The following is a 15,272-nucleotide window of genomic DNA, read 5'->3' on the forward strand; positions in this document are numbered from 1 at the left end:
AGATTCATGTATACACAAGAATCTAGCATTGTTCTTACACTATATGAGACTTCTTTTTTTTTAACTATTTGTGATTCTCTCTTGTCCCTGCTCACATCTACATTCCAGGCATGCTGCTGCTGCCCCACACCCTGTCTCCATCAGTTTGAGAATCTGGCTTGCAAGGTGCATCTATGCCTTCATAGCAGAACAACATCAATAGAGACATCTGTAGTTTGCTTTTCTTCTTGACAATAGGATGTAGAAACTCTTCTGATCAGTCATAATTTTCATCATCAGACTTTTCAGTTGTAAAGTTAGACCCAATGTGCCGATATAATTCAGTCTAACAAATGTGTGAAACTGATGCTAATCAGCATTTTTTTCTTTTACATTTAGTTATAATTCTTAATAACTTACTGGTCTCTGTGTTATAGCTTCTTCATCTGTAAAATGGACTGAAAAGTAAATGAATTACCTGCATAGAATATACTTCTTGAAGCACAGTGAGTTTTAAGTATCTCAGATCGGATCAGTGGCTGTTGGATAGACCTAACACGAACAGGGTACCCATATAGCAGCTGCTATGAGTGTTGGCTTCTGCCTCTGATTCAGACATTTTCTCACTTCATAGATTGTGCTTTCTACCTTACTCCACTCCAACTTCCCCACCCAGGAAACAATACCCAAGCTACACAGGGCAGAGAACACAGTAGTTGGTTTCTGTTGCTTCCAATCTGTCACTTGCCAGGTCTGCAGTGAAATGTGCATCTAGGGGTACAAAGGAGATCGGTTGTAAGTCAGTCTATATGAGACAGCACATCCGTGCTTTGGTGTGCTGTTTTCTTACCAGCTCCCATCTCCTGGGAACATGCCTTCAATAAATCACATTCAAAGGAACCATTTCTCTAAGTCTATGTCTGAGAGCCTGATGTGAGAACATAAATATTCACTGACGTTGTTACCATTATGCCCTCCAGTGTTCTGATCTATGAGAGAATAAACGTCTCCATCATTTTGGTGGTGCCCAATAGATGCACCACTGTCCATAGTTCTCCATACATATATATTTTAAGCTAAAATCTTCACAGTTTTATAAGTATATCAGTCATAATTCCTGACAATATTATAGAACACAGATTTTATATTACTGATATAGGGTTGGAATATGTAAGGTTTACCAGTGCATTGTGGGAAATGTTGAATGGATGCTTTTTAATGTGAAGTTCAAAGCCTAAATTGAACCTGTGCTGCTAACTATTGCACACTTTGGAATAAATGCTGGCCCCAGACCTGGCATCACTTAGAGTCCACCATAAATAATTTCAAAACCCCTTAGCTAAGCAAGAAATTTGGGTCATGTTTTTAAAAGAGTAACCAGTGACCTTTACATCTAGACACAAGGCTTCTGGGATACAAGTTGCGACCATGGTGTGAAACATTCTGCAGAGAAAATAAAAATAGCTGCTGTCACCTAATTGGTGTAGTCAATGAAATCCTGAGCCTAGAATTCACTAGCACAGAGCCTTTTCACTTGTGGATCACGAATAATGCCAACTTGCTACCATTTCTGTTATAAACATTCCTTTCTTATCTTCCATTTGGCTAACATTGCTTTTAATTATGTACACATAAAATTTTATTTTGCCTTGGTGACATTATAATTTTAAAGTAAAATTCCACTTCTTTTGACTTTAGGTAATAAGCATAATAAATATACGTGTTTTAAAACCTTAAAGAGAATTAGTACTTTGTTCTGCTCAGCCAAGGTAACTAAATGCAATGTGACAATGAAGTTTGTTTTGTATTAGAAAAATTTTATTTTTGAAGCAGATGACAACTTCTCTGTTGCATCCCTTACAACATGTTTTAAAATATCTCAGTTGTCTTGGGATTAGTGATGAATAGGACACCTGTATTGTTTTTGTTCCTCTTAGGCTATTTGCTGCTGACTGTATTTATTGGGAAGAAGCTTTTAACACTTTCAGAGATTAAATCCCATTGTACAAGGCACAGGATGCATTTCTATTGTTACAATGTAGTAAGACATTTATCGTGAATTAGTCCTGCCTTTGTAGAACAGTTCCTTCAGATTTGACACTCACCTAAGCGGTCCAGTTCTCCTGGGCATTAACATATCAAACAATATCACCATCTCTTTTTTATAAAAACTGAAAGTGAAACTCAGAAACCAGAGTACAACAGTTGACACAATATGGCCTAATGATAAAGGGTAACTAACATTCAGGTGACCTAGGTAAAATGGACTTTGTCTTCTAACACTGGATGCCACCTGGTTGTCCCACTACTTTCAATGTTGAAGAGGGTTAAAGTGATAATGAAAATGAACTGGTCCATTTCTAAAGGATTCACCTTTACTGTCTTAACTCATTTAGCCTATTCTGTCCTCCTTCAGTTCAGGTTACAGATAAAAAGACTAGAACTTTGATATCTATATCTATATCTATATCTATATCTATCTATATATATATATATATATACACATATCCTACTCAAAAACTCATGATCAAAAGACAAAAAGATCTCTGAAATTCTATCTCTATGATACTAAGGCTGAAGGTCTTCCTCACCGTGATGCCTTCACACATGTATGTTGAAGGGAGAGGGGGGAAGAATTAAGTTGAAAATGTGTAAAATAGTAAACTCTCTCACATACCTTTGCCAGCCCCATATTATATCCCTAAGCAGTGTTTTGTGTGTAATGATTTATTGCTACTTTGTGTAATTTGTATATATGTGCATGTTCCTGTGGGTACAGACACATTCATAAGCCTGTATGTGATTGTCAGATGAGAGATTTTGGTATCCTTTGTCAAGAACCTTCCACCTTCTAATTTTGAAGCAGAATCCCTCACTATCTTAGACTGGACTCATCAAGTAGATCAGGCTGGCTGACCCAGGAGCTCCAGGAATCCACTTGCCCATTCCTCCCCAGCACTGGGATTAGAAACAATGCCACATCAATTCTGGGAATCAAACTCATGTCTTTATTCATAGAAAGCAAACATTCTATTGACAGGTAGCTCCCCATGCCTACCACTATGCTTGACCTATGGTGGTCTTTATCACAAAGCCCACCCTAAGTCTAGCTACCAAAATGGTGTTTATATATGCTCCATTTAACAATCCAAGCTACCAGAACAAGATTCTCAACAAAATACCAATTAAACATGCCCAACCAGAGGCACTGAAACAGGCCTATGTAATATTATTAATAACCCTAAATACCTCTAATTCTATAGTCCCTTCAACCTCTAAGGACCCATATAACTGATTCAGTGGAACAAATTACATCCATGAATACCCTAATAAACTTTGAATGCAAATTAAAGTATGTAACTCAACTCATGTGCTTAAAATTTTAACAAGTTCTACATACCTGTATAAATATAGTTTGTTGTAACTATTCAAATATTTGGTAAATATTTACTGTTCAGCTATAGAACAGACATTGAATTTGTGAAAATACAGTGTTGAAAAGGAAGACAGATTTTATTTTTCCAAGAGTACTTAACATGAATAATGGTGACATTTTCTGTTCTAGCAATGATACTCATCAATAAAATAAACAGATTCTTCTTGGGTTCAAGAGCTTCCTTAGTGGTCAAGAGCACTTAATGCTCTTGCAAAAGACTACAGTTCTGTCCCCAGCACCTGCATTAGGCAGCTCACAACTGCCTTTAACTACTGTTCCAGAGGATCATATACCCCTTCTTGATTCCTCATGCAATGCACACATTCACACATATACTATACACATAAGATTTACATGCATATATATAGTTTAAAATAATATTTTAAAAGATGTTTCTTATTAATTTCTGTCTTTCCTTATGTTCAGTTGCAAGGGATACTGGAAATTTCTCTGCAGTTTCCTGTGTGACATTAATAAGTTAACAATCCATTGTGGTTACATCAACTCCATGACAGAAAAAAAAAAATCCTAGAGATATTTTTAACTAATCTTTTTACCACTGACTTAATCTATAGTCATATTCAAGTATCTTCCCTTAATTAAATCATCACAAAGAGAGGTTATCATAATGGGCAATTGTATTAAAATAAATGTTATAATTAGCAAATATTAAACTGCTTATAGTATGTACATCAGCTGCATCAGTAAAAATTAATGCAAAATACAAAAGCATGTCAAATTTAAAACACAAAAATTAACCATTAGAAACTGAAAGTTATACTTTGTAATACACCAAATTCTAGTTATTTGACAAATAGTATTAAATCTCACACCGTAGAAGGAGGCAGAAGCAGGGAGTCAGAGCCTTTTGCTAATACATAAAATTATCTGAAACTTTCCCATATACAATAAAGTTGAAGAAAGCATAAAGATAAAGAAGTTACTGGTTTTTGAATGTCGCCTTTAGTGGCTGACAGGGACAGAAAAGCTGGGCTCCTGGGGGAGGGTGCCATTATTAATCGGGCCAGTGAACTTCACTGATGCTGTTTGCATGATGTTCTTTCTAAATCCTTGACCCATAGCTTCTCTGTGTACACATGTTATTAGAAAGAAGAATGATTATCTCCCAAATTGCAGCTATATTAGAAAATTCTGAAATGAATCACATATGATTGCTCTCTAAGATTGTTTTTAAGGACCAGAGAGTCTAGTACATAGTTCCATTCCTTGTTCCTCGCTTTTTTTTTTTCCATCAATGCAATACAGCCATGAGAAATGAGCATCCTCACCCAAATGGAAATGCCTGCTTTCATCTTTGGCCCTGAATAAATTACAGAACAATGTTGAAGATTTGCAATGTGTGAGACTATAAACCTAGACTTCACTTACAAGGGAGGCAGAGCCTACCTGCATTTTCCCCACCGTCACATTTAAGAAATGAAAATTTTAATTCCTGACTAAATTTAGTTTAAATTTCATTGGTCATTATGACAATCTTTCCTTGTGTTGACTTAATTAAGAGAAAATATGAAAATGGAATAAGTTAGTGGCAAAATGATAAAGTTTTAAAACATAACTCCAGGATTGTTTTCTTTCAAGGAGTTGATTTTACCACATTCGATTATTAACTTATTAACAATCAGGAACCCACAAAAGAAAAGAAAGTCTTCATGTGTTAGATTAAATAGCAATATATATCCAGAACATGGTGTTGATAAAGATAAGTATGAACTTCTTAAAGTAAATTTGTTTTAACTATCTAAAATGTAATATATATATATATATATATATATATATATATATATATACACACATATACATACATATGCATGATATTTCAACACTTGGGTGTAATATGTTAAGTTAGGCAAATGGCATCTCATTTATAACTTCTTCATAAAATAAGTTCATTTTTCTAGCTTTAAAAAAGATAGGTGTTTGGGTGATACTTGTCTGTACATACTACTTGTGTGCCTAGTATCTGTCAAGGATAAAACAGGTATCAAATATCCTAAGACTGGAGAAATAAATGGTGAAAGCTGTCATGTGGATGCTGAGAATCCAAGTTATCTGGAAGTGCAACCAGTGCGCTTGACCATAAAGCCCTATCTCCAGTCTTGATTTTCAAGAACTTTTTTAGTACTACATTAAAGTAATGTTTATAGTCAGTGTGCTGTGCAACAGCACATGAGAAATTCTCTCTTTTTGAAGACTCAGGCACATTAATTAGTTTTCACCCACCATGCCACACTTCTACCTCACACTCTTCCTAACATCCAGTAACTACCATTCTATCCTCAGCTTTTACTTCTCCTGCTTTAGATCCCACATGTGAGTAACAGGAGGACACCCTTATCTTTCTGTGCCTGCTTTAATTCATTTAGCATCGTGACCTCCAGTCCTATCCATGTTACCACAGATGACAGATTTTCGTCAGCCAGTGACTAAATGGCATTCCATTATGAATTCACACTATATTTTTGTCCATGTATCACTTGATGGATACTCTGATGGTTTCCATTTCTCTGTTGTAGGAAATCATACTGCTTTGAATGTGCAGGTATTTCTACATCATTTCATTTCTTTGAATATATAACTGGTAGACGTGCAAGATCTCATCATCATTCTGTTTTTCCGTATTCTGAGATGTTGTTCCTGAGTTTTTCTTGGTGGCTGGAGTTCACTTTCCAGAAACAGCTCATGTTCCTTTCTCCAAAGCCTCTGCAGTCCCATGTTCATATGGTACCCACAGAAGCCAGAAGAGGGGGTCAGTTCTGTTGGAACAAGAGTCAAGATGGTTGTGGATGCTGGAAATCTAACCTCAGTTCTATGCAAGTACAGCAAGTGCTCTTAACTGCTGAGCCATCTCTCCAGGCCTACTAACTTGTTCTTTGCTGATGATTAGTCTGAACATTTTTTTGTGTGTAATGTTTGGATGTTTATATATCTTGTTTCGATAAACACCTGCTCAGACCAGGCGGTGGTGGCACACACCTTTAATCCCAGAACTCTGAAGGCAGAGGTAGGCGGATCTTTGTGAGTTCGAGACCAGCCTGGTCTACAGAGCAAGATCCAGGAAAGGCACCAAAGCTACACAGAGAAACCCTGTCTCGGGGGAAAAAAAAAAAAAAAAACAAAAACCTGCTCTGTACAGCTCATTTTGTTGCTGCTTGTCTGTTTGTTCATTTTTTTTTTTTTAGTTCTTTATGTATTATGGGAACGAATTCCTTATAAGAAGTAGAGTTTGCAAATATTTTATTTTACAAGCTGTGTGTGAGTTCTTTTTATTGCATGCTTCTCTGCATAGAAACTTTCATGTCTGATATATTCTTTGCTTTTATTTCCTGTCCTTTGCAGAATAATCTCAAAACAAATAAACAAACAAAACATCCACACCAACTTCCAAAGCATATCACTAGTTCTTCAGTGTAGCTTCCAAGATTCAGCTAAGGCTTCAGTTAACTCAAGGTTCATTTTATGTTACTGGTGACAATGAGGATCTAGTTGTGGTGTCCTGCCTGTAAATATACAACATTTTCAGCACCATTTACTGAAGAGGCTGTTGTTTTTTGGTGCCTGTCCTTAGAATCCTTGTTGTTAATAGGCTATAAATGTGTTCATTTATGTCTGTCCTCTCTGTTCTATCTCATTCATCATTGTATGTGCTGATGTCAACATTTTTTATGTATGTATTTTTCATGCATTTTAAAATCAGGTCTATAATATGTCATCAGATCCTTTTGATTCAGGATACCTTTGGCTATCCAGTGGAATTCTGTGATCATGTAAAATTTGTGGATGCTACTTCAGATCTTTGATGGATGCCATTGTTACTTTGAACTGACTATAAATCTCTTTGGGTAATATTGATGCTTATCAATACACATACTTAATCCATGAATGTGGAATGCATTTCCATTTCTTGGCATCCCAATCAGTTTCTTTCATCAATGTCATAATTCTCATAGCTAGATATTTCACTATGTAGTGTATTCTTATTCCTAGGTATTTCATTTCTGTGGCTCTTTTAAATGAAATTAAAGTCCTTAAGTTGTATTTCAAACAATTCATAATTTCAAAGCTGAATTAATTTATCCTAGTAGGGTTTGGTGTGAAATTTGGAGAGAAGATTTCTGAATAGAAGGTGATATTATCCATACACAAACAGGATTTTACTTCACTTACAAATCAGATGACTTGGAGCCATGAATGGAGTTCTAGGACTGTGGGATCTCACAGGAGCGGCAGTTTCTGAAATCTTTGTCTTCTTTTAAGACTCTAGGAAGTCTTTTGGCTTTCCCACATTTAGTACAATATTAACTTTAAACTTTTTTATTCATACCTTTATTATGTAGAGATATTCCTTCTAGATCTAATTTGTTTGGAGTTTTTATCACAAAGAGGTGTGGGTCTGTAGTCTGTGTGTGTCTGTGTGTGTCTGTGTGTGTGTGTGTGTGTGTGTGTGTGTGTGTGTGAGAGAGAGAGAGAGAGAGAGAGAGAGAGAGAGAGAGAGAGAGAGAGAGACTCTGGATCTGTATGACTGTATGTGCATATGTGTGGAGTGTGTGTGTGTCTATGTATCTTAATATTATGGAAATCTACTTCAAAGTTTAGAAATTTGAGTATGTCAGCATTAAGGGTAAGTATTTGGGTTAGCTAGAGAACAGAATTTGAGATAAGGCACATCCATCAATCACATCAGTGATCTGGATGGGTTAAACACCTAGTGAACTAGAATTACTTTTGAGTTCAACATAAAAAGACAAAAAGTCTCCAATAAGAAACCAAAAGCCTGGTTTTATAAATCAAATTTATCTTACCACATAGTACTGAATATACAGGAGAGAGATTTAATATTCTTTTTAAAAGACATTTTTGAAAATGAGGAAATCATGGCTTACACTTAGTCTCATTGTATTCTGAAATGAAACATGATACCAAACTGTTATTATTTGATAAGTTGATACATATTTGGTTTATTTAAAGACCCACGCATAGTTAATATACAACAAAGTAGCATACAAAATAGACTAAAGCCATAGAGGCTATTATGTTTTTTAGTCTCTGTGAATTTCTGTATAGTCATCCTTTAAAAGTAACTATATTCTTTTTTATTGTGAAAGTAAAGTTTGAAGAGATTGAATAAATGTTAACAGATAATAAAAAGCCTTAATAGAAAATGTACACAGGATCTTAAATGATGTTTGGCTCCATTCAATATTTCTATTTTGGGTGCAGGCAGGAAATCTAACCCAGTTCCAGGGTGTCAGCTGTGTTATTGTGCAGTGTTCTCCTTTCTGGCCTTCTTGGCATTACGTGAAAAAGAAAACTTGACTGCAAAAATAAATCAGCATTTTTGAGTCCCCAAATTCCCATTTAGCTTTGAGATATTAAAAGTACCAATTTTGTATACCAGTCTCCTAGCCTCAAAATATTTAACAAATCTTTGACTCAACAAATTTCTATCAGTATAAGAAATAGAGATTTTTTTAAGTGACAGCTTATGAATTGCTCAGTACTCTCTGTCCCTTAAAATTTCAAAGAGTAAGCAAAAATTTGAGAAAACTTCAGTAAAATCCTGTGAAATATATATGATTGAAACATTATGTTTCTGTGGATTGTGTATGAATAAAAAATGAAACTTGTATTGGGTTATTAGTTAGAGGGACCACATCCTCAGATAGAAGTCCTTCTAGTTAGGGTCTAATTAGCAGGGTGAGTATTTCACTTATACTCCATGCATGGGCTTAATCATTGTAAGTTCACTTGAATAATTTTAATCATTTCTTCTTTTTAGTTGAAAATTGAATTTTTTTCATTCAGTAATTCTGATTATAGAGCTCCTCCCAGATTCGCCCCACTTCATTACCTACCCAAATCTATATCCTTTCTTTTTCTCTCTTATTAAAATACAAGCAGGAATCTAAATAAAATAAATATAAAATAATAATAAGACAAAATAAAAACAAACCAGATTAGGATAAGATAAATAAACAGAAAAAAAGGCAAAAGTAAAAGCACAAGAAACACAAATGCTAAAACACACATTAGCACACACAGAAAAAAAATTTAAAAACTATAATATATAAGCAAAAGATCTGTAAGGTTTTTAAAAAAAAAAAAACAGCCCTCCAAAGATACCACTGAATTACTGAGTTTGACATTTATTGATCATCTGCTGCTGGGAGGACAGCCATCCCTTATGTTTGCTTTGTATACTCAATGAGACTTTGTTAGAGAAAACCAACTCTTCCTTTGTGAGTGTTATCAGTTGGGTTCTGAGTGAGGGATGGGGGATTGTGTCCATTTCTTTTTCCTTTAAGAACTGGGACTCCATCTGGCTCAGACCTATATAGGTCCTTTGAATGTTGCCACACTCTGTGTGTGTTCATGTATGTTTCAGTCCTGTTCTTTCTATAAGGCCTTGTGCCCTTGGTCTTCCTCCATCCTCTCTGGCTCTTACAATATTTCTGCCTCCTCTTCTACAGAGTTCTCTGAGCCATGAGGGGAAGGATTTGATGGAGACATCCCACTTAGGACTGCGTGTTCCAAGGTCTCTTACTCTGTGTATTTTCTAGCTGTGGATCCCAGTATTTGTTCCTATCTACTGCAGGAGGAAGCTTCTCTGATGATGACTAAGCAAGATGATCTACAAGTATAGAAGAATGTATTGGGAGTCCCTTTATTGAAACCTTCCTTTAGCAGGACAGTAGTATTTAGCTTTTCCCCTAGACCATGTCCTATCTAGTCTCAGGTTCTTGGCCACCAGAGCAATGTCAGGCACAGGTTCCAGCTTATGGAGTGAACTTTATTCCCAATAAGATAGTTGTTGGTTACTCCAACATCTTTTATGATATTATTGCATTAGCATATCATGCAGGCAGATCACCATTGTAGATCACAGGTTTGTAGCTGCATTGGTACATATTAATCTTTCCCCTCTGGTAGTGTACAGAGTACCATGAACACTAACCAGTAGGGGTAAAGGCTCTAAGTAAGCACCAGCTTGTCTTCTCCATGTTCATTGACTTATGCAGTTGTTGTCTTCTGCAATAGGGCCTTACTATCAGTTTATGGAGCACAACCAATAGCCTTGATGATAGCCTGGGTTGTTTGGTGTTGGGGAGAGGAGGTGGGGGTTCCTATAGGGCCCCTTTGGACAATAACTCAGTTAGATCCAACCAAATTCCAATCTTGGGAAATTTATTTAGTGATGAGAGATGTCTGATTGAGGTTTTGTCCCTCACAATGTTTTTCAAATCTGCTTGCACATCTGGAAATGTTGGCTCAAGGCCAGGTTCCCCATTTTCAAGTAGATAGAAGAGATGGGAACTGACTTTTAACAATCCATGGTAGGATAAAGAGAGAACACAGGGTGATTGAGAGGAGTAAAGAAAAATACAATATAAAGTGAATCTTCCTAACTCTAAAAGTAGATTATAATAACATGTTGTGTATTTTAAAGCCTTAGTTAATTTGCCTTCTCAAACAAGTAACTCTGCAAGAAGGAGAATGTGGGATCTGTTCTTCCAGTTATAACATAGGTGAGTTTGAAGCCAACTAAGATTTCAATGGCCCTGTCTTCAAATTTAAATGCCTTCCTTATTGGGTCTCAATTTCATAACTGACATTATATCAGTTTAAGGGGTCATAGTTTCACTGTGCTCACATCTCCAAAGAACTTTGTTTTTTATCATTGTGTTATCCAGACAGAGATAAATGTATATTCTCTCCTACACTGCTTAGTTACTTAAATCCAAATCCTTAATTTTTGTCTCTTCCTGTTTATCATGATCAATTTTTTTCTTAATTTTTCTATAATATTTTTAATTTAAATTTATGTTTATTTATATGTAAACTATATGTTCGTGTGTGTGTGTGTGTGTGTGTGTGTGTGTGTGTGTGTGTGTGTACATGACAGTAAGTGCCCAGAAAAGGCCAGAGGAGAGTGTCAGATCCCCTGGATCCTGAGTTACAGCAGTTATGAGCCACACGATGTGTATCTAGGAACCCACTTGGGTCACTACAAGAGCAGCAAGTGCTCTTGCCTGCTGAGAGTCTCTGTCTCAGCGCTCTTCTGCCATGCTCTCAACACAATCAAGAGCCTGTGGCTCCTCACTAGCATCACTGCCACTGTCACTCAAAAGCAATGTCACTTGTAACTACTTACAACCAGCTTCCTGTGGTTGTGATCTTATTCCTCCTCTTTGCTCTCGTAGTCATTGATTTGCACCATTTTCCCATTCTTCACTCCGGAGCTGAAGAGACTCTGTAAAATACAGTCCTCAGGTTCTCCTTCAGTCTGACCACTCGCCAGCTCAATGAAGATGCTTTAGTTTTCTTCTTCCTTTCTCTGTCATTTTTCACCCCATTCATTAACCTTTGTTCAGTTGTCCTTATAATCTTGGTTTCTCCCACATCAGATGGATAGCTCAATGAAATTGTGACATTTTCCTTTTCTCTTTGGAATGATGTCTGGTCTAAGGCAATCCACATCCAATATTTGATGAACAAACCAGTAATTACTAAAGTCTAGTTAGCTCCTAAATCAGGAAGTCCATATGGACCAATAGGATTAAGTACACATCTCCCATATTTTCCTTACAGTCTGTTTTGCCATCTTTTTATACTCTTTCATAGGTTTTAATAACCCATTAACTGTATCAACCCATTAAGTTGATACAGAAGAACAATGAATTATCTCTTCAATTTTCAACTTTCATGTTATCACAATGCTGAATATCAAGCACCGACTTAATACTCTTCAGAACTAAAGGTAAAACGAATAAAAGCAGAGCATCTCTGAGAATTATGTGACATCTTTCCACAGCTATAAGCCAGAACTATACTTTTAATATAATATATTAAAGTATTTATGAATCAAATATGTGTGGGCTTGGATCCAAAGAATGTTTAGTAAAGCCCTTGTAGTTTGAACTTTGTCTGTAGTTAAGTGATCTGAATTATTCAACAACTGAATTCTGTGTGTTTTCAGAGCTCATCTATAGCTGGGTCTTTAACGAGTTCCCCTCCTTTGTGGCGGAGGACAGCCGGCGGTTCATATCCCAAGAGACAGGCAACCTTTATATTTCTAAAGTGCAAACATCAGATGTTGGCAGCTATATTTGTCTGGTGAAAAACGCCGTGACGAATGCTCGAGTGCTCAGTCCTCCCACACCGCTCACTCTGCGAAATGATGGTGAGTTACCTGGCACAGATTTAAATGATCAATATTGCATACGTAAAAAGCAACAATGTAATATTACTGGTTTTCTAAGCAATTGACCTCAACACAAGTAAACTAAAAGGCATCTACCTTACTTATAATTTCATCCCTTTAATCTGAGTTTATGCATGCCTCAGAATAAAAATGTTGATATGAGTAATAGGGAGATATCTCAGTAGGTAAAATGTTTGCACACTTCAGGACCTGGGTTCAAATTACAAGTACCTATATATACAGTCAGACACAGCATGCCTACGATTCCAGCATGGGGAAGCAGAAGCAAGAGGATCTCTAGAGCATGCTAGCCAACCAAGCCAAACCAGTGAGCTAGATGCAACCAAGACTGCCTCCGAAAATAGGTAGAGAGTGATTGAGGAAGATACTTAATGTCAACTTCTGGCTTATACACACACACACACACACACACACATACACACACACACACACACACACACACACACACACACACAATGGTGATGATTCATGGATGATAAATACTTATCATAGTGCTACTCAAAAATTAAAATGTGAGCATCTGGAAAGGAGAGCCATGTGGACTCCACAGATCTCTTCTTACTCTGTAGTGTCTATCTATAGCATATGTGTATTAACTGTATGAATTTTATGGGTTCAGTTTTCAATGCATTTGTAGTTCATCTGCCTTCAAATTGAATATTAAGCTTTTAATACTTCATTGTACAATTATAAGTGTTATTACTTTTCCAATAATAGGAACAGTTGTAACTTTAACTATTCCGTGCAGTGCAGGCAGGTGTAATGATGCTATAATTATAGGAATTGCCATCTATCCACAGGATCTTCACATTTAAACACCTCATTTGTATTTATAGACATTTACAGTGAGGCATTGCATTAACACAGTCAAGTCCTCCATTATAGGTGATATATGATATGCAGATTGCTCTGCTGTGCAAAAAAAAATTACCTATGAAGACATTATTAAGAAGTGAACTTGAGAATGAGAATTCTGATTGATTTTGAAGTATTAAAAAAGTATATTTCAACACTTTTCTAGTTTTTCTATATGCTTTTTCCCTGTGAGACACAGTCGTGTAGCTGAGGCTAGCTGTAAACTACTGTCCCCTTCCCTCCACCCACCAAGCGTTGGCAGTATGTACACCTACACCCAGCTTTTAAAATTGTTTCTTAAAATATATACTGTTTGTGGTGGTTTGAATGATAATGGCCCCCATAGGATCATGTATTTGAATGCTTGGTCACCAGGGAGTGAAACGGTTTGGAAAGATTACACAGCTAAGGACGTGTGGCCTTGTTAGAGTATACATGGCCTTGGAAGAACTACTTCACTGAGGGTGGGCTTGGAGGTTTCAAAATCCAAGGACAGGCCCAGGCATGCTCTCTGTCTCTGTCTCTATCTGTCTCTCTCTCTCTCTCTCTCTCTCTCTCTCTCTCTCTCTCTCTTCTCCCCTCCTCTCACTCTCTCTCTGGGCCCAGGGATCTAGATGTAGCTCTCAGCTACTGCTCCAGTCCCATGCTATCTACTGTAATGATAATTTAAGAGGACTAAACCTCCAAAAGTACAAGCAACCCCCAATTAATACTTTCTTTTATAAAAACTGTCATAGTCATGTGGTTGCGGCATCTCTTCATAGCAATAGAACACTGATTAAGATACTTTTGGAATATATTGTTAGAGTTAGGTTCTACCATAAGACATTTGCTTTTCAGTGTGTATATACATGTATGCATATATATTATATATAAACTATGGAATATAATAGTAATTCAAAATTCAAAAAGTCAATATATTTCTTTATGCAGTATATAATAGTAACAACTCTACAAAGTATACTACTAATGAACTATCCACTGTAACCATGAGCAACCCAATATTACACAGATAATAGAATTAACCAAAGGCCATATAGATCAACAATATCATAGATGCATAGGTAAAAAATATAAGACCTGAGACTAAAGTTCAGTCCAGAGGCTACTTGATAGTGTCTTTAATAATTGTGGCCATGTTTTCCAAGTGTCCTCAATAACTAACTTTAAAAGCAAAGAGTCGGAGATTTATTATTCACTACTATAGCAATATGGAATCACTGACTAACATATTATTCAATAATATTAAGCCAATTTTGAGATATGTATACTTAAAGTGTTTCCTTTGAAAGTAAAATTTACCACTAGGCATTGGAGCCTGGTAGTGAGATAACCCGTGGGTTCACAACTGAAGACAATGAGTTCCTCTCCCCAAGAATCCATCAACATCCAACAGCTCAGTAGAGAGGAGTGGGGCTGCATGGTTCTTCCCTGACCCCTGATTGACGGTTGACAGGTTCAGTTAAGCAACCAGAGCTCCTCTGTGATTGTAATTGAACTATGAGGTCATACCCAGAACATAGCTGTTAGTGAGCATTCTTCTTGTCTTCTGGCTCTTACATTCTTTCTATCCCTCATCGTCAGTAATCCATGAGTCTTTGAGGCGGTGGTCTAAGTCTCCTGAGCACTGAATTATCACTTATTCTCATTACTTTTAGCAGGCATAAGTCTCTTACATACACTGCAACTCACTGCAAAGCGATGCTTCTTTGATTAAAGATGAAAGCTGCAGTTACCTGTGGATGTAGACATAAATACTTA

The 15,272-nt window shown here is 36.5% G+C and overlaps 1 protein-coding gene across 1 annotated transcript in view; it reads left to right on the top strand.

Moving 5' to 3' along the window:
• The window catches only part of Cntn5 (contactin 5), a 1,130,804-nt gene that overhangs the window by 801,862 nt on the left and 313,670 nt on the right, over positions 1 to 15,272 (top strand). The window contains exon 9 of the mRNA XM_037208201.1: positions 12,411 to 12,614. Within this exon, the coding sequence (XP_037064096.1) occupies positions 12,411 to 12,614 (204 nt within the window). The remainder of the gene's footprint in view (positions 1 to 12,410; positions 12,615 to 15,272) is intronic.

This window comes from Peromyscus leucopus, chromosome 7, assembly GCF_004664715.2.
Source record: "Peromyscus leucopus breed LL Stock chromosome 7, UCI_PerLeu_2.1, whole genome shotgun sequence".
NCBI lineage: Eukaryota > Metazoa > Chordata > Mammalia > Rodentia > Cricetidae > Peromyscus > Peromyscus leucopus.